Source organism: Oncorhynchus nerka, unplaced genomic scaffold (genome assembly GCF_034236695.1).
Source record: "Oncorhynchus nerka isolate Pitt River unplaced genomic scaffold, Oner_Uvic_2.0 unplaced_scaffold_1213, whole genome shotgun sequence".
NCBI lineage: Eukaryota > Metazoa > Chordata > Actinopteri > Salmoniformes > Salmonidae > Oncorhynchus > Oncorhynchus nerka.
The window spans coordinates 89,293-114,337 of record NW_027040121.1 but is presented as its reverse complement, the minus strand read 5'-3'; the positions used below and the strand labels follow the sequence as shown (position 1 = coordinate 114,337).

The 25,045-nt window shown below is 42.2% G+C and overlaps 1 protein-coding gene across 1 annotated transcript in view; it reads left to right on the top strand.

Moving 5' to 3' along the window:
* The window catches only part of LOC135569079 (gastrula zinc finger protein XlCGF17.1-like), a 54,347-nt gene extending 32,594 nt beyond the window's left edge, over positions 1–21,753 (top strand). The window contains exons 2-4 of the mRNA XM_065015927.1: positions 5,950–6,188; positions 13,886–14,131; positions 14,861–21,753. Of these exons, the coding sequence (XP_064871999.1) occupies positions 6,086–6,188; positions 13,886–14,131; positions 14,861–15,678 (1,167 nt within the window). The 5' untranslated portion in view covers positions 5,950–6,085 and the 3' untranslated portion in view covers positions 15,679–21,753. The remainder of the gene's footprint in view (positions 1–5,949; positions 6,189–13,885; positions 14,132–14,860) is intronic.
* The last annotated feature ends 3,292 nt before the right edge of the window (positions 21,754–25,045 follow it).

Genomic DNA, 25,045 nt, shown 5'->3' with positions numbered 1-25,045 from the left:
CATCAATACACTAAAATATCATGCTGACATGTAGTGAAAAAAAAACATTTTGTTGGTGAAACCATCAGTGAGATCATTTATCATATGGCCTAAATTAAAGAAGTAATCGGTGTGATGGACTCGTGTCAACAATTAGTATTTGGTATGGTAGGGTAGAATTAAAATTACATAGGGAGCCTGTGGCTCCGCAGATCCGGGCCCGTCACCGGGCTCATGTACGACACGGGCCCTGGTGCAACCACACCGGCTGAAGCTACGCCACTGGGTGGTATACAGAAGATTTGGTAAAATACCAAGTCCATATTATGGCAAGAACAGCTCAAATAAACCATTTGTAACAGAATTTTAGTTAGTCCAACATAATGCTAGAGCTTTGCTTTCAGCACCTTGGAGTGAATCCTTACCACCGCTGCACCTGGCTATCAGCCACAGGAGCCTCGTCTGGCAGCTAATTCGCCCTCATTTACTGCCTTTTTAAAAACATAGCTGATATGGCTGACTTGCTTAAACAAATGTGGTTTCTACAGACTCCTTGTGGATTTGTGTAAGTCGATAAGAACCGCCTAGTTAAATTAAGGTTAAATAACAATAAAATATGTACATGCTAAAATCGCCACTGTAAAGCACACAGGGTGTTCTCTCCTTAGGCCCACCTTCCTTTCTGAATCAGACTCCAGCCTCATGTCTGCGGTGGAACATCTACTTCTGAAAGTACCATGGTTAGATTCATCATGACATCTCAGATTGAACTCTGCAAACAGCAACAGTCTCGTTACAAAGAAGACATACTGGTTTGAAATTGGAGAAGTACGATGAATATGGGTGATCAAATCCAACAGGTGTAGACCTTACAGTGAAATGCTTACTTACAAGCCCTTAACCAACAATGCAGTTTTAAGAAGAAAAATAATAAAGAAAAGTAACAAATTATTAAAGAGCAGTAAAATAACAATAGCAAGGCTATATGCAGGGGGTACTGGTACAGAGTCAATGTGCGGGGGCACTTGACTGTCATTCCCAGTCAAGGTAATTGAGGTAATATGTACATGTAGGTGGCGTTATTAAAGTGACTATGCATAGATAATAACAGAGAGTAGCAGAAGCATAAACGAGGGGGGGGGGGGGTCAATGCAAATAGTCTGGGTAGCCATTTGATTAGCTGTTCAGGAGTCTTATGCCTTGGGGGTTGACGCTGTTTAGAAGCATCTTGGACCTAGACTTGGCGCTCCGGTACTGCTTGCCGTGCGGTAGCAGAGAGAACAGTCTATGACTTGGGTGGCTGGAGTATGTGGTGGAAAATCGTCTTAGAAATATAACACTTACAAGAACTTATGAATTCAATAAAGGCTTTTAATACAAAATATCATAAGCAGTGCTGGTCCACGGAACAGCCAACTTCCCTGAGCACTGGCTCTGCTTTTATACACATACAGCATATGAGTCCATCCCACATGCAAATGAAGTTACTTTCCTCAGTCCTTCTGCCACCATTACCTTTTAGTTTAAGCTTCCTGTTTGTTCACGCCCAATAACGCCCATATCTGCTTTTGGTTAGGTTATAATGGTGGCGGGACCCTTTCATGTCCTAAAAAAATATATGTCCAGCTGTCCTATGGGCCTATGTCTTTGGCCTTTGTACTTATGTTTAGCTTTGTGTGCTCTTTGGTATGTTGCCCTTATTAGGACTAGTAGATTGTGTGTCGCTCTGACATTGGTATGTACAGCTTATCCTAAGCACTTATGGCCTTGGCCATTGTACATCTGTATGTTCCGTTCCATCTAATCTTTGGTATGCTGTCCTTTCCAGATTAGCAAATGCACTTAAGTGTCGCCTCTCCTCCTGTGGTCTGATGTAATAATAAAATTAGCAAGGACATGTGTACATCTGTCCCTATATGTAACATTAACTCCCACAAGTCTTTGACAATTTTTAGGGCCTTCCTCTGACACCGCCTGATATAGAGGTCCTAGATGGCAGGAAGCTTGGCCCTAGTGATGTACTGGGCCGTACGCACAACCCTCTGTAGTGCCTTTGTGTCTCAGGGTTCGATTTTGAAGATAAAATGCTAATTTAGGATTGTTTATTTCACATCCATTAAGTAGATACTAAAATAACCTTCAACTCTTTTTCTTCAGCTTGTCAAGTCTGTTTTTCTTCTGTCTCACACCACTTTTGACATTCTTCTTTGTATTACACTTTTAAAAAGTCTTGATAATTACAAAATATTTAATGCACCTGTTTAAAAAGAGTCAAATACATGGAAACTATATATATATTAGATGTGCATAAGCCATTTGATACTTTCTTTACGCAAAATACAGTTGTCTCTAAGTATTGTGTCATTAACACCACGACAAGCAAATTACATGACAATAACCTTTTTTTTCAAAAGTGTGTACTTGGTTACCATGGATATGAATAGTGACAGTGGAGCACATGGATGTCATGGAGTCTATTTGGTCATTACCAAATAGGCTATAATTTCATCAAATTATGTTCATTTTTGAAATTGTTTTAATTATGTGTATTTAGGGTACATTGTATGCTAGCTGTTCAACTGGAGTTAGCATGCTAGAATCCCTGCTATTTATGACCAAATGTCGTAAAATTGTTATTCCCACCACGTCATTACTACCACATAATGAACTGTGATTGTAAGGACAGAACCTGCTGGTAATGACTAAATGTTTTAGTTCATACATTTTTACTTGCTGTAACACCTGAGAAGACAAACAAATGACATATATGATCATGGTTCAGTTGAAATTGAACACTAAATAAGACCATTACATGATGTATTATGTTAGGATGGTTGAGTGATTTTGATGTCTATTCATGTGACTTACTATGGTTATTACTGGGTTCGGGTTAAATATCAACATTTAGACATGACAACTCTCTACCGAGTTACTGGGTTAGGGTTAAATATCAACATTTAGATATGACAACTCACTACCGAGTTACTGGGTTATTACAGGCTGTCTGGCTAAACCCTGCTAAAGTGGGAGTTAATGTTCATGTCATGTATGCTGAGAAAACATAGGAACAATGATTACATTAACAGGATGTAGAGATGATGTAATCTAGTGTATGTGTTGCTTCTGGGCAAAACAACATGCCAATGATTACATTAAGTTAATGTACATGACTACATTAGCTGAGGTCATAATTACATTTGTTACATCTGGACATAATAATTACAGGAGTAATTTGTTTTGGGTAGGGAAATATGGCGAAGCGGAAGTGCTGTTCGAGTCTGGTGGCTCCAAGTTGAGTAAAATTGGTAAGAATGAATTGAATGGAAGACGGAGACGACGAAAAATGGAGCAAACAGGCCAAAAGTTGTAAATGAACATCGGTTTCTTATGGAGTGCGATTCATCAACAATTATGTATTGTTGGGAGATCATTTGAGGTCAGGAAGATGGTAAAGGAGGCATTAGGAAAGGTGCGTCTCAGAAGAGCAGAAGGAGAGAGCATTGTTTTTTGGAGCAGGGCACCGATAAAATGTGTTATATCTGGAGTTTCGTTGGAAGAGTGAAGATTGTCTGCCTACTCATGTGATGCTGCGATATGTAAGATACGCAGTGAGAGCGATTGTGAATAAACCACTGCAGTTATGAAATTGATAAAATAATGGCCATGTTTCAAGTGTGTACCGACGGAATATTTTTGGTATTTATTAGGATCCCCATTAACCACTGCAAAATTATCAAAATGGTTCACTTCTCTCAATGACTTCTCAAACTCAGGCTTGGTCCGCATCACAAGCGTTCTCTGAAGTCTCGCGTTGTTTGCGTCTCTGGGTTTAGACACTGGTAGTGGGGGAACAGGAAGTTCCACGCAGGCGCACATCATTCTTCACAATAAAGGACACGCCAGAATTTTGCAGTCGAGACCACAACTTTTGTGTACGTTTCAAATGTATTACTACTGGTATGTAATAGCACGTTTTAATATCTTAAGAACACGTCATAACATGCTAGGTAACAAATACGTCAAGTTATTATCACGTTTGGTAGAAGAAAAAAATGTGCCAAACCGCGTGAGTGAACGTGATCACTTTTTAAATTTATTTTTAATTTTTACAATTGACGTAGATACTCTGGGTTTGTCTGAGTGGATGTATCTCGTCAAGGTAATCTCATTAAGGATCAAATAATTTGAGATTTCTGGGTTCGTTTAACATGTCGTTTTTGGTTTTGTGTAACGTTAAAATTCACGAGCTGGTAAAATGGCGGTCCCCCCTCCGTCTGCATCAACGGACTTCAGTTCAGGCAGTGAGGGTGCAGCAGAGAGACAATTTTACGGATCCACTACTGTTTTGGAGCTAATTTGTAATGATTATCAGTTTTCTACATGTGTACTAATATTCAGACAACTTAAGTTATCTTTATCTATAAATGTTACTACGGAAATACTATTGGTTTTTGATTGAAATACAGTGAAGAAAAGGTTATTCAGGAAAATAGTACATAGTGCTGCCTAAAACATACTGCAACCTTGTACTAAATGTTTTTTGTCATTTCTGCATTTATGTGAATTTGGGAAATTTACTATAGATCATGTTTGAACTAATTTTAAAGCGTGTACTTTTTAATTAATTAATGTTTTGCTATCAATGCTTAGCTACCAGATCTTTTGAAATGACATCAGTTCTTGACTTGGACAGGAGCTCACCGGAGCTGAGTACCGTCACCTCAAATTTCTACTGTTTGAGCTCATGATGCTGGGATAGGTATTGTGAACACGCCATTGCAGTTATGACATTGATAAAATAATGGCCATGTTTCAAGAGTATCATAATTGTTCACTTCTCTCATTGACTTCTCAAACCCAGGTTTGGTCTGCTTCACAAGCCTTCTCTGAAGTCTCGCGTTTTTACGTCTCTGGGTTTAGAAACTGGTAGTGGGGAAACAGGAAGTTCCGCTCAGGCGCGCATCATTCTTCGCAATCAAGGAAACGCCAGAATTGTGCAGTCGAGACGACTACTTCTGTGTCCTTTTCAAATGTATGTAATAGCACGTTATAATATCGAAAGAACATGTCATAACATGCCATGCAACAAATACGTCAATGTATTATCTCGTTTGATAAAGGTTTTATGTGCTATGTTTTGTGTCAAACCGTGTGAGTGAACGTGATCACTTGTCACATAGAGACTTTAGGTTAGTCTGAGGGGATGTATATCATTTCTTCAAGGTAATTTTTATTTAGGATCAATTTATTTGAGATTTCTGGGTTCGTTTAACATGTCGTTTTTGGTTTTGTGTAAAATTCACGAGATGGTAAAATAGCGGTTTCCACTCGGTCTGCATCAACGGACTTCAGTGCAGACAGTGAGGGTGCAGCAGAGATACACTTTTACGGTTTCACCACTGTTTTGGAGCTAAATGTAATGATTATCAGTTTTTTACATGTGTACTAATATTCAGACATATTAAGTTATCTTTATCTATAAATGTTACTATGGTGTGAACGGAAATACTTTTTGATTGGAATAATACAGTGACAAGGTTATTCAGGAAAATAGTACATCGTGCTGCCTACAACATACTGCAACCTTGTACTACATTTTTTTTTGTCATTTATGTGAATTCAGGAAATCTACTATAGATTAAGTGTGTTTAGAGTTGTGTAGCCTAATTTAAAGTGTATACTTTGCCTAATGTGAATGAATTCGTGTTTTGTTCTCAATGCTTAGTTACCAGATCTATTGAAATGCGATCAGTGCTTGACTTGGACAGGAGCTCATCAGAGCTGAGTACCATCACCTCAAATGTCTACTGTTTGAGCTCATGTTCCTCTTATAGAATATTAGTTCAACAGTATTGTGGAGCTCCTGCACCTAAATATAAACCATATTTTTTTCAGAGAATTAAGAATGTGAAGGTGCCAGAACTGTCAAGACTAACTTTTGTCTTTCTCTATTACTACTGGCTGACTCAGATTAAGCCTGAGGCTGGTAACATCAACAGTGAGGACAAACCCAGCCTGCCTCTCTCCTTCCACACCGAGTCCAAACCTAGGGTCACTGGGTCCTGATTGTGACAGTGGAGCCCAGTTTGCACTGCAGGATCCAGAGATGGCATCAGTGAAGCTGGAAGACTGCAGTCAAACACTGGAGCTGAATGTCAACATTAAAGATGAAGAAGAGGAGGAGAAGATTGGGGAATCTGTTTCTCATGGTAAGAGCAGGTTCTATCTATCTAAGTTTGTTGTTCATTCCAACTTCCCACTGTGTATGAAAAGTTGCAGTAGAACTGTTTCATGATGAACTGTTTCAATGAGAAGGTAGATGTTATTTCATGCTACTGACACTTGCATGGTTTGACATCAGTATTGTCAGCATTTGTTTTATTTACTGAGCTGTCTGGAGTGATCAGGGAGGAGACTAAAGAAGTGAAGTAGACAAACTGCCAGTGTTTTAAAGTTCCATGAAGTCTGTAGTTTCTAACCCTTGTGATAGTGATTGAAGGATGATATAGGTCATACTTTTCAAGACTTATGAGATACTTTAATAGTTTTTTATTCTCCTTTTGTATTGCACAGCCTACTAAAATGAATACGTACTGGTAGCCTAGTGGTTAGAACGTTGGGCCAGTAACCGAAAGATTGCTGGATCGAATCCTTGAGCTGACAAGGTAAAAATATGTCATTCTGCCCCTGAGCACGGGCCCCAGAGCAGTTAACACACTGAACCCCGGGCCCCTGAGCACGGCAGTTAACACACTGAACCCCGGGCCCCTGAGCACGGCAGTTAACACACTGAACCCCGGGCCCCTGAGCACGGCAGTTAACACACTGAACCCCGGGCCCCTGAGCACGGCAGTTAACACACTGAACCCCGGGCCCCTGAGCACGGCAGTTAACACACTGAACCCCGTGCGCTAGAGACATGGATGTCGATTATGGCAGCTCCCCGCACCTCTCTGATTCAGAGGTTGGGTTAAATGTGGAAGACACACTTCAGTTGAATGCATTCAGTTGTACAACTGACTAGGTATCCCCTCTCCCATTCAGAAAGAATTTAGACCCCTTGACTTTTCCCACGTTTTGTTTTCGTTACAGCCTTATTTTAATATGGATTAAATAAAAAAAATCCTCATCAATCTACACACAATATCCCATAATAACCAAGCAAACACCGGTTTTGGAAATGTTTTCACATTTTCTAAAATAAAAAAAAAAAAACAGTAATATCTTATTTATGTAAGTATTCAAATCCTTTGCGATGAGACTTAACATTGAGCTCAGGTGCATCCTGTTTCCATTGATCATCCTTGAGATGTTTCTTCAACTTGATTGTTGTCCACCTGTGGTAAATTCAATTGATTGGACATGATTTGTGAAGGTACACACCTGTCTATGTAAGGTCCCACAGTTTACAGTGCATGTCAGAGCAAAATCCAAGCCATGAGGTCAACGGATTTGTCCATAGATCTCCATGAAAGGGAATATTCTCAAGCTGGTAAAATGGCAGCGCCCACTCGGTCTGCGTCAACGGACTTCAGTGAGGGTGCAGCAGGAGACCATTTTTACGGTTGCACTACTGTTTTGAATCTAAATGTAACAACTCGGTTTTCTACATGTGTAATAATATTCAGACACAATTGTCCATAGAACTCCATGAAAGGATTATGTTGAGGCACAGATCTGGGGGAGGGAACCAAAACATTTCTGCAATGATGGCCTTTGCTGGGCCAATTGCCAAAAAATCATGTCCAGTTGTGATTAGCCTGGAATCGAACTAGGGTCTTTAGGGATGCATCTTGCACTGAGATGCAGTGCCTTAGACCGCTGCACCACTCGGGAGACCCTGGAAGCGTTGAAGGTCCCCAAGAACACAATGGCTTCCATCAATCATTATTTTTATTTATATATATATATATATAGTTCCAAGTAGGAAAATCAACAGAAATACAATTTTTCTTTTCTGTTTTTCCCCAACATGAAGATAGACGAACATAACAACCAAACAAATAAATAAAAAGTACAATATGCAGTTGTAGATGATGTAGATTACGCTTCGACTACAGTCAATATTCACAAAGAAAAGACAAAGAAAAAAAGAGGTTTTTAGAAATGTTTTCATGAGATGCAGTGCTTCCAGCCCCTTGAAGCGTTGAAGGTCCCCAAGAACACAGTGCCCTCATCATTATTTTTTTAACATATATTTATTAGTTCCATGTAGAACAATTAAAAAAATACAATTGTATTTTCTCTTTTCACCCCCCAACCCAAAGAGAGATGAAAACATAACAACCAAACATAAAGAAATCCAATAATATAAATAAATAAAGTATAATATACAGTTGTAGATAATGAAGATTACTCTTCGACTAGAGCCAATATTCACATAAAATATAGAGAATATACAGATTTACAGTTCCAATGCTTCTACAATATCATCAGTTTGCAAAAACTCATTAAACAGATCTCAAATATTATGAAACTCTGGGGCTTTCTTTTTCACTATATAAGTACATTTTTCAAAAACCAGGCTTGATGTGAATTATTTTAACCAATGACCAAGTGAGGGGGAACTGACATACTTCCAGTGGAGAGCAATTGAACGTCTAGCTTGTAATAGACAGAGGTCAAACATTTTTTAAATTTTCCCTCCTATGTAAAGAGATATTCTCTGGGTAAAGATTTAGGAGGCATAGTTTATGGATTAGTGGCATTGGGGTAGAGGTCATCTCAGAGATATAGCGCAGTACTGAGCTCCAAAACATTTGTATCTCAGCACATTCCTCCAGGCAATGATACAAGGTGCCTTGAACATACAGGTCTGGGTTATTAGGGTCAAATTTCAAAATAATTTGCAAATAAATTCATTAAAAATCCTACAATGTGATTTTCTGGATTTTTTTTCTTCTCGTTTTGTCTGTCATAGTTTAAGTGTACCTATGATGAAAATTACAAGCCTCTCATCTTTTTAAGTGGGAGAACTTGCACAATTGGTGGCTGACTAAATACTTTTTTTTGCCCCACTGTACATATACATATGAGATGAGTAATGTAGGGTATGTAAACATTATATTAAGTAGCATTGTTTAAAGTGGCTAGTGATATATTTTACATACATTTCCATCAATTCCCATTATTAAAGTGGCTGGAGTTGAGTCAGTGTGTTGGCAGCAGCCACTCAATGTTAGTGGTGGTTGTTTAACAGTCTGATGGCCTTGAAATAGAAGCTGTTTTTCAGTCTCTCAGTCCCTGCTTTGATGCACCTGAACTGACCTCGCCTTCTGGATGATAGCGGGGTGAACAGGCAGTGGCTCGGGTGGTTGTTGTCCTTGATGATCTTTATGGCCTTCCTGTGACCTCGGGTGGTGTAGGTGCCCCCGGTGATGTGTTGTGCAGACCTCACTACCCTCTGGTGAGCCTTATGGTTGTGGGCTGAGCAGTTGCCGTACCAGGCGGTGATACAGCCCGACAGGATGCTCTCGATTGTGCATCTGTCGAAGTTTGTGAGTGCTTTTGGTGACAAGCCGAATTTCTTCAGCTTCCTGAGGTTGAAGAAGCGCTGCTGCGCCTTCTTCACGACGCTGTCTGTGTGGGTGGACCAATTCAGTTTGTCCGTGATGTGTACGCTGAGGAACTTAAAACTTACTACCCTCTCCACTACTGTCCCATCGATGTGGATAGGGGGGTGCTCCCTCTGCTGTTTCCTGAAGTCCACAATCATCTCCTTTGTTTTGTTGATGTTGAGTGTGAGGTTATTTTCCTGACACCACACTCCGAGGGCCCTCACCTCCTCCCTGTAGGCCGTCTCGTTGTTGCTGGTAATCAAGCCTACCACTGTAGTGTCGTCCGCAAACTTGATGATTGAGTTGGAGGCGTGCATGGCCACGCAGTCGTGGGTGAACAGGGAGTACAGGAGAGGGCTCAGAACGCACCCTTGAGGGGCCCCAGTGTTGAGGATCAGCGGGGTGGAGATGTTGTTACCTACCCTCACCACCTGGGGGCGGCCCATCAGGAAGTCCAGTACCCAGTTGCACAGGGCGGGGTCGAGACCCAGGGTCTCGAGCTTGATGACGAGTTTGGAGGGTACTATGGCGTTAAATGCTGAGCTGAAGTCGATGAACAGCATTCTCACATAGGTATTCCTCTTGTCCAGATGGGTTAGGGCCTATTTGGACCTATTTGGGCGGTAAGCAAATTGGAGTGGATCTAGGGTGTCAGGTAGGGTGGAGGTGATATGGTCCTTGACTCTAGTCTCTCAAAGCACTTCATGATGACGGAAGTGAGTGCTACGGGGTGATAGTCGTTTAGCTCAGTTACCTTAGCTTTCTTGGGAACCGGGACAATGGTGACCCTCTTGAAGCATGTGGGAACAGTAGACTGGGATAAGGATGGATTGAATATGTCCGTAAACAGACCAGCCAGCTGGTCTGCGCATAATCTGAGGACGCGGCTGGGGATGCCGTCTGGGCCTGCAGCCTTGCGAGGGTTAACCCGTTTAAATGTTTTACTCACATCGGCTGCAGTGAAGGAGTGTCAGCAGGTTTTGGTTGCGGGCCGTGTCAGTGGCACTGTATTGTCCTCAAAGCGGGCAAAAAAGTGATTTAGTCTGTCGGGGAGCAAGACATCCTGGTCCGTGACGGGGCTGGTTTTCTTTTTGTAATCCGTGATTGACTGTAGACCCTGCCACATACCTCTTGTGTCTGAGCCGTTGAATTGTGACTCTACTTTGTCTCTATACTGACGCTTAGCTTGTTTGATTGCCTTGCGGAGGGAATAGCTTCACTGTTTGTATTCGGTCATGTTTCCGGTCACCTTGCCCTGGTTAAAAGCAGTGGTTTGTGCTTTCAGTTTCACGAGGATGCTGCCATCAATCCACTGTTTCTGGTTTGGGAATGTTTTAACCGTTGCTATGGGAACGACATCGTCAATGCACTTTCTAATATACTCGCTCACCGAATCAGCGTATTCGTCAATGTTGTTGTAGGAAGCAATGCGGAACATATCCCAGTCCACGTGATCGAAGCAGTCTTGAAGCGTGGAATCAGATTGGTCGGACCAGCGTTGAACAGACCTGAGCGCGGGAGCTTCTTGTTTTAGTTTCTGTCTGTAGGCAGGGAGCAACAAAATGGAGTCGTGGTCAGTTTTTCCCAAAAGGAGGGCAGGGGAGGGCCTTATATGCGTTGAGGAAGTTAGAATAGCAATGATCCAAGGTTTTACCAGCCCTGGTTGCGCAATCGATATGCTGATACAATTTAGGGAGTCTTGTTTTCAGATTAGCCTTGTTAAAATCCCCAGCTACAATGAATGCAGCCTCAGGATATGTGGTTTCAAGTTTGCAAAGAGTCAAATAAACTTTGTTCAGGGCCATCGATGTGTCTGCTTGGGGGGGGAATATATACGGCTGTGATTATAATCGAAGAGAATTCCCTTGGTAGATAATGCGGTCGACATTTGATTGTGAGGAATTCTCATTTTTTAATTTTTTTTTTATTTCACCTTTATTTAACCAGGTAGGCTAGTTGAGAACAAGTTCTCATTTACAACTGCGACCTGGCCAAGATAAAGCATAGCAGTGTGAACAGACAGCAACAGAGTTAATAACACAGTAGAAAAGTCAATAACACAGTAGAAAAAAAGAGTCTATATACATTGTGTGCAAAAGGCATGAGGAGGTAGGCGAATAATTACAATTTTGCAGATTAACACTGGAGTGAAAAATGATCAGATGGTCATGTGCAGGTAGAGATACTGGTGTGCAAAAGAGCAAAAAAGTAAATAAATAAAAACAGTATGGGGATGAGGTAGGTAAATTGGGTGGGCTATTTACCGATGGACTATGAACAGCTGCAGCGATTAGTCAGGTGAACAGAAGGACTTGAGTTCCTGTATGTTGTTGTGATCACACCACGTCTCGTTAATCATAAGGCATACGCCCCCGCCCCTCTTCTTACCTGAAAGATGTTTGTTTCTGTCGGCGCGATGCGTGAAGAAACCAGCTGGCTGCACCGATTCCGTTAGCGTCTCTGGAGTGAGCCATGTTTCCGCGTAGCAAAAAACGTTAGTCTCTGATGTCTCTCTGGAATGCTACCCTTGCTCGGATTTCATCAACCGTGTTGTCAAGAGACTGGACATTAGCGAGTAGTATACTAGGGAGTGGTGTGCGATGTACCCGTCTCCGGAGCCTGACCAGAATACCGCTTCGTTTGCCTCTTTTACGACGTCGTTGTTTTGGGTCGCAGGCTGGGATCCATTCCGCTGTTGTCATATCGATCCCGTTAACTTTTTAGGGTTGTAATCCCGTTAAGGTATTATCACGTTTGGTAAAGGTTTGATGTTTTATTTTTGTGTGGAACCGAGTGATTGTGATCAACTATTTTACAAGTCACATAGCTAGAAGCTTTTGGTTTGTCTGAATAAATGTACATAATTTCCTCAATGTAGTTTTAATAAAGAATACAAGTATTTGAGCTTTCTGAGTTTGTTTGGCATGTTATTCATTTTGTGTCAAATTCACGAGCTGGTAAAATGGAGCTGTCCACTCTGTCTGCTCCAACAGACTTCAGTGCTGGTGCAGAGAGACAATTTCATGGTCACACTCCAGTTTTGAAGCTGAATGTAATGATCATCAGTTTTCTACATGTGTACTAATATTGAGACACCTTCAGTTGTTTCTATCTTTATCTATAAATGTTACTATGGTGTGAACAGAAAATACAATTGTTTTTTGATTAAAATACAGTGAAGACCAGGTTAAAACTAAACTTGTACTAAATGTTTTTTTGCCATTTATGTGAATTGTGGAAATCTACTTTAGTTTAAGTGCACTTACTTTGTGTAGACTAATTTTAAAGTGTGTACTTTGTGTGATATGAATGTTTTGTTGTCAATGCTTAGCTACCTGATCCATTGAAATGAGATCAGTGCTTGACTTGGACAGGAGCTCACTGGAGCAGAGAACCGTTACCTCAAATGTCTACTGTTTGAGCGTAGCACCGATGGAAACCCCTACTCACCTGGGTTGACACGAGTGTCCCGACAGACGTCCTCGCACCTGCTGCCTCGACTCCCAGAGGAACCTCCCCAGCACCGACCGGCAGTGTGCCCTCTGCGGCCACAGATGGTGCATGGAATGGCCCCGCCTCCGGTCGCCCTAAGTGCAGCACCTCCCAGCTCCATGGGCGTCGGAGTGGTGGTGCTGGGGGATGGAATCGACGGACCCGATCTGGATGTCCGCGGGTAGCCAGCACGTTATCCAGCCGGATGGACAGGTCCACCAGCTGGTTGAATGTGAGAGTGGTGTCCCTGCAGTCCAACTTCCGACGGACGTCCTCGCGCAGACTGCACCGCTAGTGATCGATCAGGGCCCTGTCATTCCATCACGAACTCCTGTGCGCTCCTCGTCCCCTGCCTCAGGTGTACGAGACGTGAAATCCCAAAGTGGTCCAACAAGCTGCTTCTTCCCCCACATAAGGCGTTGGCCCACTCCAGGGCCTTCCCTGAGAATCAGGAAACGAGGGCGATACTTAGCCCGGCAACAAAATACCAGCCATCAGATACAGCCATCAACATAGAACTAACATGCACACATACATGTGGGAAACAGAGGGTTAAATACTGAACATGTAATGGATCGGCGATGACTAGAAGACCGGTGACGTCGACAGCAGAGCGTCGCCCGAACAAGGAGAGGGATCGACTTCGGCGGAAGTCGGGGCAGTTCCTCTTATAGAATATTAGCTCAACATTATTGTGGAGCTCCTGTGCCTAAATATAAACAGTACCAGCACCCATTTCAGTCCAAGTCAAGCACTGAATAAGATAATTGAAAATATAATATATTTTTAGAGAGTAAAGAAAGTGCCAGAACTGTCAAGACAATAACATTTGTTTCTGTTTCTCATTGTTACTACAGGACTAGAATTAAGTGTGAGGCCAGTAACATCAACAGTAATGACAAACCCAGCCTGCTTCTCTCCTTCCACACTGAGTCCAAACCCACAGTCACTGGGTCCTGATTGTGACAGTGGAGCCCAGTTTGCACTGCAGGATCCAGAAATGGCATCAGTGAAGGTGGAAGACTACAGTCAAACACTGGAGCTGAATGTCAACATTAAAGATGAAGAAGAGGAGGAGAAGATTGGGAAATCTGTTAATCATGGTAAGAGCAGGTTCTATCTAACTAAGTTTGTTGTTCATTCCAACTTCCCACTGTGTATGAAAAGTTGCAGTAGAACTGTTTCATGATGAACTGTTTCAATGAGAAGGTAGATGTGCATGGTTTGACACCAGTATTGCCAGCATTTGTTTTATTAACTGAGCTGTCTGGAGTGATCAGAGAGTAGACTAAAGAAGTGAAGTAGACCAACTGCCAGTGTTTAAATTTCTATGAAGTGAGTCTGTGTAGTTACTAACCCTTGTTATAGAATGGATGTTGATATGAAATGAGTCTGTGTAGTTACTAACTCTTGTGATAGTGAGTGGAGGATGATATGAAATGAGTCTGTGTAGTTACTAACCCTTGTGATAGTGAGTGGAGGATGACAAGCCCCTTTTTAGCTTTCATCTCTTACCCACTTTTAGAATAGTTTTATTCCCCTGTATTGTACAGGCTCCTGATATGAATACATATGTCACCCGGTACAGACAGAAGAGGACCGGCCACCCCTTTGAGCCTGGTTCCTCTCTGTTTCCTCCAAGGTTCCTGCTTTCTAGGGAGTTTTTCGTGGCCATTGTGCTTCTACATCTGCATTGCTTGCTCTTTGGGGATTTCGGGTTGGTTTCTGTAAAGAACTTTGTTACAACTTATGTAAAAAGAGCTTCATAAAATACATTTGATTGACATGTATATCACACCAATTGACTGGTTGTTCTGATATTGTTCACACAGGAGACCATGTTGAGACATTCTCTACATCCAGAGAGCATCAGCAGGAAGATCACATAGCAAAGAGGTCTCACCACTGCACACATTGTGAGGAGATTTTCCCATTTCTATCAAAGCTAAAAATACACCTAAAAATACACACAGGAGAAAAGCTTTACTCCTGCTCTGAATGTGGAAAATGCTTCAAAACATCAACTAAACTAAAACTTCATCAGAGAACACACAAAGGAGAGAAGCCTTTCTCCTGCTCTGAATGTGGGGCGAGTTTCTCTCAACTGTACCACCTAAAAAGACATGAGCGTTTACACGCAGGAGAGAAGCCTTACTCCTGCTCTGACTGTGGATCGAGATTTTCTGAACGGGGCACTTTAAAAAAACATGAACGTATACACACAGGAGAGAAGCCTTACTTCTGCTCTGACTGTGGAAAGAGTTTCTCTCAACTGGGTACCTTAAAACAACATGAACGTATACACACAGGAGAGAAGCCTTACTCCTGCTCTTACTGTGGAAAGAGTTTCTCTCGACCGTGCACCTTACAAAAACATGAACGTATACACACGGGAGAGAAGCCTTACTCCTGCTATGACTGTGGGGCGAGTTTCTCTCGTCCGGACACCTTAAAACAACATGAACGTATACACACAGGAGAGAAGCCTTACTCCTGCTCTGACTGTGGAAAGAGTTTCCATCAACTGGGTGCCTTAAAACAACATGAACGTATACACACAGGAGAGAAGCCTTACTCCTGCTCTGACTGTGGAAAGAGTTTCACTTGCCTGGGCAACTTAAAACAACATGAACGCATACACACAGGATAGAAGCCTTACTTCTGCCCTGACTGTGGAAAGAGTTTCCATCAACTGGGTACCTTGAAACAACATGAATGTATACACACAGGAGAGAAGCCTTACTCCTGCCCTGACTGTGTAAAATGCTTCAAAACATCAACTTACCTAAAAGTTCACCAGAGAACACACACAGGAGAGAAGCCTTACTCCTGCTCTGACTGGAAAGGATTTCTCTCACCTGGGCACCTTTAAAACAACATGAACGTATACACAAAGGAGAGAAACCTTACTCCTGCTCTGACTTTGAAAAAGTTTCTCTCAGGAGTAAGAGAAGCCTTACTCCTTTTCTGACTGTGGGGCAAGTTTCTCTCGTCCGGACACCTTAAAATGACCTGAACATATACACACACTGGAGAGAAGCCTTACTCCTGCTCCAACTGTGGAAAGTGTTTCTCTTGAATGTGCCATTTAAAAAGACACCAAAGGAAACACGAGAGGAGCCTTACCACTGATCTGACTGTAGGAAATGTTAAAACACCAGCTGAGCTTAAAGGTCATTAGAGAAAAGACAAAGGAGAGAAGCCTTATTTCCGCTCTCAATGTGGCAAGAGTTTTTCCCAATTGGTCAATGTGAAAACACACCAACGGATACACACTTCAGAGAAGCCTTCTCACTGCACTGACTGTGGGAAGAGGTTCTACAGATTGGGTAATTTAAAAATACACAAATGTATACATAAAGGACAGGCCTCATCAGTTCTCTCAGACCAGCTAAGATTAGACACTCCATTTAATTCTCATGTCATTAAATAATTGGCAACGTTGAATTTGATCAAATGAAGAAAGTGTAGAACACTATTGTAATCCTATAGTTTCTCACTGTGAGAGAACAATGCAGAGGAAAGGGAGCATTATAGAATGTTAGTCTCTCTTTACTGATCAGTGTGCACCTTGTCAGTTTTGGTGTGAGAGAGAATAAAGTAGACGGCACACGTCAAACGTTTGATTTATGACCCTATGTCCGGATGACGTGTGCATGCCCATATTTGGGCATCCGGTAAGGACATCCTGGCGGGAAGTGATCACGTGGTTATGCCCATATATGGTCATCCTGTTCTCCCACCTTAGAGTGAGTGTGACAATATGTATATAATGCCTTTGAAGTTGTCATGATGATTGATGTCTAGTGACCTCTTTGAACTGGGGGGGGGTGACCATTTCAAAGAGTTTGACCACCCCCCACCCCTGTTTTATTGACCTTAGGGTTGTTGTCTATGAAACACGAATGTCCTGGGGTATTGGGGTTGGCAGACACCTTATAAATAAAGCCCAGAACAAGACATGCGTCCCCAGAACACTAAACAAGATTTTTTAAATCAGCATGGATTTTGTGATCAGTGGCAAAGCAGTGATGACTGTAACAACGGCAATATACGATGCGCCAAAAAAACGGTTTCTAAGTGTGTATAGAACCCAAATAACGCCCGCAACTACGCTGAAAGATCAAGTGCTGATGCCTAATGGACATCAATCGGGGTATCGGTTTGATTACCTGGCCTGTAGAGTGAACCTCTATATGGTAGCCGAAGGAGAAGAATATACAGACCAGACTTTAGGAGTGGACTACGGGCTTGACGACTGGACGGTTTTTCGCAAGGTTGTGTGTCCCGAACTGAGCCTTATCATCAAGGGGTATAGCTTGTTCAAGGTGCCCCTGACTCCTCAGGAAGAATAATTCACAGGGTGAAAATACAAAGAAAGAATGGACTTCCATGTGGCTACGTGGAGTTCTATTTTGGCAACGAGGAAACCCGCAACCAAAACATTTGATGGTGGGGATTTTAGGTTGCGCATGCTTATTCCTTTTCAAATTTGGGATCTAATGGAATTGAAAATGTTCCAGCTGTTGGACGCTCTCTTTGTACAGAGCCAACAGCGGCAGAGCATTGTTCGTGTAAAGAAGTGCATAATATATACGAATCCTAAGGATTATGATTCAAAGGAGCCCCAAGAAGGTACATCCTCAGAAGGGACAGCCTCCGAAGAAAACGAAGTACGCGGTTGCGTTAACCACGCCCTGATACCCAAAGGACTGGTTCAACAATAAAAGGAGTGCCCTTAAAGCCTCCAGTTCTTCATTTCATCATACACCATGGATATTCATACAACATACCAGGACTCCGATACGACATGGGGGCCAGACCCTAAGGACTCTATGCCTCGCAGCCCGGCTTTCTACCCCCCCCTGGCGAGACCCACGACACCCCCTACATGTACACAGCCTGAGGACGTGTTTGATGGGGTAGTCAGTACTATTTTTGTGGACACCATCAAGGCCTCTGTAGCCACACTTCTAGACGTGGTGATTGGAGAATATATAAGAGAGAAATGCATCGGTTGTGAGATCAATCACCCCAGCAAGTGCCGTATATGACCCGCCAAGATACTACTTCTTCAACCAATTTGAGGAGCTGGTGAAAAGACTGTGGTCCTGCAGGTTTATACCATCGCTGGTCAGAGCCCTGGAGTCTATGGGTCTTGTGCCGTCTATCCCCAGAGTTTACTTGGTAACCACGGCATTCCTACATGAACTGAAGGAGGCAATCTACATCCACGATAAACTCAAAGAAATCCGACACACCCTGTTGGACGACTATAAATACCGGGAAGTTGTGGTGGCTGATGTGATGACTTTCTGGCTCAATAAACCCCAAGAGACCGAGTGACATTTTGTTATTTAGATGTAATGCAATGGGCAAATATGTGTATACGATGTTAGAGATAATAAATAAATGTCTTCTTTTGAGAGAATTTACAAAATGTTATGCATCAGATTATTGAAAATAAAGTGAACGATGTATCGTTCTACACAGCACACAATGCCTGGGTTAATGTAGAGTGTGTGCTGAAAATGGAACAAATCATGAATCATGTTGTGGATGATTCTGAAGAACTAGAAACAACTTTGTCTAAGATTTTACTTTATTTGTTTGAAACACTATTTAATTGTAACGTGTATCATATTTGTTGTTTATATGCTTATATATCGGACATGTGTGTTTTCAAAGTTCAGCGACACAAGTCTGTAAATCAAAACCAAATATACAGGGTGTTGCATGCTGTGATCGTTGAGAAAACTGGGACATGTATCCTTCAAAGAATCCTGAATTGTCTGTATACGTAATACTTGATGCATGAATAAAATAAAAATTCTATAATGAAAATTAAATGTTGTCGTTATTTGAAAGTGGCTCATTAAAGTTATTGTACCTCAGAGAGGCAAGAAGGATGGCGGAGCAGATGTTGAAAAACATTTATTATAATCCCTCTAACCCCGGGTCTTATGGGGGTAAGGAACATTTACAGAGAGCTATAGCCGAAGAAACAGGTAGCCGGTTAAGCGATTCTAAAGTGAATGAGTGGTTATCAGAGCAGGATGCATATACTCTCCATAAACCTGTAAGAAAGGCGGATCTATGTGACATGCAGGTCCTTGCAGATAAAAATGATGGAAATCGCTACATGCTAACGGTTACAGATATTTTCTCTAAAATAGTATTTGTAAGGGGCTTAAATAAGAGCGGGGCCCGGGCCTTTGACCCTATCTTGAAGGATGGAGGAGCCCCCAAGAAAGTGCAGACTGATGGCGGAAAATAATTTTTTAATAATACTTTTCAGAAACTCATGAAGAAGCACAATATAGTACATTTTGCTACAGGCTTGTGTAGTAAAACTCCAAATGGATCTACCTCCTGGTCCTCTTCCCCTGTCTTACCCACCAAGGGTAGAGACAGAGATTACCTCGCCTACTGAAATACCGGATTGGGCAAAGCCACCAGAAGACGATTCAAGCCAACCAACTATTGAACCTGACTGGTGTCAGGAAGAATCACCCTCTGCCTCAAGTGACACCTCTGAATGGGAACAGCTGATAGACTCATTGCTGATAGAGTAAGGGCACTGTCATAAACAGAGGCCCATATGCGCACTGTAAGAACAGTGTTTCCTCATTGTTGCTAGAGTAATAGGCTCTGTCATAACCAGAGGCCCATATATGCACTGTAAGAAAAGTATTTCCTGTTGTAAGTTATGGCATCACCCTCTCTGCTCTGAGGGAATGGGAGGAGCAGCAGATCGGGTGCAGAGAATCAAAAGGTATATAAAGAGACATTTACCCTTACTTTAGCGCTGACTTCTTGAATTCTGAATTCATTTAGACAACCATTTGACTTCGGGTAATTGCCACCTGACTCAAATTACTTAAAGATTCTAACTTGCTGGATACCAGGGTAAGAGTCCGTTTACCTATCGACCAGTTGACCCTGTGTGCAGCATACGTTTGGACCGAGTGTACCGTTGTGACAAAGTCTTAATTGACCGAGGAACACTGTAGCACCGGCCGGGTTGCTTGCCCCAGACACTGCGGTAGATCAACGGCAGAATTACCACCTGCTGAGAACGGTTGGAAAATTGTTCGAATCGACTCTGTCTCCGACTGACCCAGTGACACGTGTACTGTTGTAACACAGTGCCTTGCCCTGGAATCGCGGTTGCGGGTTATTTGACAATACTATCCAACCTGAGGGCAGGTTAGAGTACTCAGTCTAACTTGAATCTCGAAATTTAGTTGAACCAACGATTCCTCATAGGAGAGATCGATACATAAACTAAATGCTCAGAACTCTGACCGATTGAAACACCGCTCCTGATCTCGTGGGTCTCCCTGTCATCTTTTAAAGGTAATTAAGTTGAAGTATTATATTTTATTAGCGATAATTGTTATCATTGTACCAGGCATTTAGAGCATTAACCTGTTAGTACTCTAGGGGCAGTATTTCATTTTTGGATAAAAAGACGTGCCCGTTTTAAGCGCAATATTTTGTCACGAAAAGATGCTCGAATATGCTTGGAATTGATAGTTTTGGAAAGAAGAGAGTCTCACGTTTCCAGAACTGCAAAGATTTTCACTGTGAGTCCCTTAGAACAAATGCTTCGGGCAAAACCAAGATGTATGACCGACCAGGAAATGAACAGGATTTTTGAGGCTACGTTTTCCATGATCGCCTTATGTGGCTGTGAATGCGACAGGAATCAACGGACACTTTATCTTGTTTCCCCAAGGTCTCTGCAGCATTGTGACGTATTTGTAGGCATATCATTGGAAGATTGACCATAAGAGACTACAATTGCCAAGTGTCCCGCTTGGTGTCTGCATGGCATTTGGTGCGCAAAAGTCTGCTCCCAGTATTTTTCCATCCGAATCACAGAAGAATGCAGGCTTCCAGCAACGGCATTTCAATGAAGAGATATATGACAAAACACCTTCAGGATTGATTCAAACAACGTTTTCCATGTTTCAGTCGATATTATGGAGTTAATTCGGAAAAAAGTTAGACGTGTAGGTGACTGAATTTTCGGTTAGTTTCGGTAGCCAAATGCATAGTAACAAAAGGGAACGATGTGTCCTACACAAGAATCTTTCAGGAAAAACTGGACATCTGCTATGTAACTGAGAGTCTCCTCATTGAAACATCTAAAGTTCTTCAAAGGTAAATTATTTTATTTGATTCCTTGGCTGGTTTTTGTGAATATGTTGCGTGCTAAATGCTAACGCTAAATGCTAAGCTAGCTATCACCACTCTTACACAAATTATTGATTTTCTCTGGTTCTAAAGCATATTTTGAAAATCTGAGACGACAGGATTGTTAAGAAAAGGATAAGCTTGAGAGCAGGCATATTTATTTCATTTCATTTGCGATTTGTAGAAATCGCTAACGTTGCGTTATGGTAATGAGCTTGAGGCTGTAGTAACGATACCGCATGCGGGATGGGGCGGACTATGAGGTTAAGGCATTTGCATGTTTTTAATTAACGCTGTGTGTGACCGAGTAACAAATTGTGTATTTTGAAGTGTGTTTGATTGTAAAAGACAAAAAACAGAGTGTTTTCAAAAATAAACGGTAGTCTTGTTTTGTCTCGAGTAAAAGGTTCTCTCAAAGACAGTTAACGGCACGGGAGATAACAACTCTGACACTCCCCGCTGCCGGGACACTGGAAACGGGGATCAAAGCTCTATGACAGAATGAGTTACCATTAAAAGACAAGGAGGAAGGTGTGTCCAGTAGTGATTCATTTAATTGTCTTATCGATCTATCTAAGTTTTATTTTCCAAGCGATACATAGCCGACGGGCAGAGTAGTGAGACTAAGTTGACTAAAGGTCTTCACACTTTAAACTAGATACATCACAGAGGGGAAATACTCAACCACAGGGAAATCATATAGAGACTGGTAGGACTAGTGCTTAATAACAACTCAGGGATCAATTAGTGGTGAAGCAAAGAGTCTAGAGGATAAAGGTGGGGTTCACACATCCCAGTGTAGAGGACTGCTAATTCCTATGTAGGTGACATTACATTACTATTAATTCCTATGTAGGTGACATTACATTACTATTAATTCCTATGTAGGTGACATTACACTACTATAGCTGAGACAACGTATTTTCATAAGTAAAACAGGTTGGGCCCCATACAGGATATTTCTCACACACACACTCACTCAAATCATCCAGAACACTGTCACAACAGGATACTCCTAGCCACAGGTGCTAGCCGGCAGTTTGGCCACAACTCCCCTGAAGATAGATACACTTTACACACTGACCCCAGAAGACAGGGACGCACATACAGTACACACATAGCTGCCGAGGACACCCAGATAAGACACCCACAGATTGGCAGAAAGCCTAGACATAGTGACTGAAGATGGCGCACACACCAGATCTCCCTTTCAGCTGAACATGGTGTGACGACCAAGAACAGGCATGGCAGGATTCTACGATGACGGACAGACAACAGAGCCAATGCCGGATGACTACACCCCAGCCTGATCCAATCCGAAGATCCGATCTCCTAGAAATCAACCTACTTTCTGTTCTGTATATGAAGCTTGTACCCACTGTTAGCAAGTGCCTTTTTGCTAGTCTCTGATGAGCTAACAGAGGGGCCCGTATATACGCCGTACCAGATATCTTCACTCTGAATAAACCTGTCGCTTGTCGTACAATCTACCACCTTGTCTGCATCGATCCTTGACCGACTCACCCTTTATCATATCCCATTATTAACAGAAATGGTAGCAGAGGATGGTTAAATAACGATCCATCAAAGTGAGTTGATTTGGGTGTGAGAGGGAGAGAGGGTGAAAGGACGATTCACGGAGGACAGAGGTGAAGGAATTCGGGGGTGGACAACAATTCTGCTCAACTCGGTAAACTGATCACAAGGCGCACCACAAACAAGGTAAGCAAAACCTTTTAAATCAAACTTTGCATATTTTCGTATAGTCTTGTCTAAATTTTGATCAGTATTACCGAGTGAGTATGAATTCTTGTGTAAATTTATAATTTGCTGACAAGTTTAAAGTACAGTGAAGTGAATATATGTGGTGACAAACCGGTGACGACCGGGTGATTTAAATCATTGATGAGATATCAGTAGGGGGTCAGCACAGTCTGATAGCTTTCAATTGATGAGAGATCACTTTAAGGCCTAGGATAGTCTCGATAGGGATCAGGAATAGAGATCAGTTGGGGATAGTTAACTACTATTCATTAAACCTGGCGCCGAGGGGGACAAATTGTAATTTTGTCCTGTGGCCCGGTCTAGGCCAGTCTGATAAGAGATTCTCTGATAAGGATCGGACATGTGTAATAACTCTGATAGGGGTCAGCTCGATATGGATCAGGAATAGAGATCAGTCGGGGATAGTTAACTACTATTCATTAAACCTGGCGCCGAGGGGGACAAATTGTAATTTTGTCCTGTGGCCCGGTCTAGGCCAGTCTGATAAGAGGTTCTCTGATAAGGATCGGCTTTCAGGGGTCAGAGATATAACGTGTTGTTTTGTCTTGTTTTGTCTATTTGTAACTGTTTATATTAAAATGCAATGTGCTTGTAATTGTTTCCATTAAGATTGTTGGTGGTTAGATAGAGAGAGAGAATTCAATAAGGGTTATTTGATAAATCCGAAACTTCTATGTTGTATGTACCTATGACTTCTGTGTTAACTGTATAATCAGGAACAAAATGACTGATGTATAATTGAAATAAGATCTGAGCACAATATTCAATATCGAGACTAAATAGTCGAATTGATCTCTATACAAACCCATGCGTTTTTTCTCAAACTGAATATACGAGGGAGCAGCTCTGAGATAAGGCAGAGTACGTGGCTCCAGGAATTCATCACGGGTATTTACCAGTGACGGGCTAAGTATACTCAGATAGTCTGAATATATATTTCAATTGGTCAAAATATACATATATATTTACTAAAATATACAATACATGACAAATGGTGACCCCGACGTGGTCTGGTAAAAGGACATCGCTGGACATTGGTGTGCCAGCCGATTGGCCAGTACTGTCGTCGGACGGTGTGTCTCACAAATCCTGACCGGTCAAATAAAAAGGGTAAGCAGACACCTGTTGTGAAAAACTAAAGTTCTGCACATTGGAGTTATCCAAATTTAGTTTTGTGAGATACCTGTTTGATGTAAGTTACTAAATTTAAACTACAATGATGTGTGAGCTTGGAAAATAGTTGAGAAAGTAATATCTCCATTGGCAACTGCAATTTTATTATTGATCAACCATACTTAATGGTGCATTGTGTATGGGATGTACTAGTATGCCTGGCTGGTAGGTGGTAACAGAGAACACTTACTACATGTATGAATGATGGGTAACGGGTGGCCACCAAAGCTTGAATGGATAGTCGCATCCGCACTTCGGTCTGCACTTCGGTCTGCAGGTAGTATAACTTTTCATTACATTTCATTATAGTACAACAGTTTGATTTGTCTAATCTTAGCAATTTCTTCTTAGCTAGCTACATAGCCGTCTTTGTATCAAAGATAATTGCGTAATTATCGTATTTCGTCGTCCCCCGCAACTCTCTCCTCTTCCATCCTATCATCTCTTCCCTCTGCTCAAACCTTCTCCAACCTATCTCCTGATTCTGCCTCCTCAACCCTCCTCTCCTCCCTTTCTGCATCCTTTGACTCTCTATGTCCCCTATCCTCCAGGCCGGCTCGGTCCTCCCGTCCCGCTCCGTGGCTCGACGACTCATTGCGAGCTCACAGAACAGGGCTCCGGGCAGCCGAGCGGAAATGGAGGAAAACTCGCCTCCCTGCGGACCTGACATCCTTTCACTCCCTCCTCTCTACATTTTCATCTTCTCTCTCTGCTGCTAAAGCCACTTTCTACCACTCTAAATTCCAAGCATCTGCCTCTAACCCTAGGAAGCTCTTTGCAACCTTCTCCTCCCTCCTGAATCCTCCTCCCCCTCCCCCTCCTCCCTCTCTGCAGATGACTTCGTCAACCATTTTGAA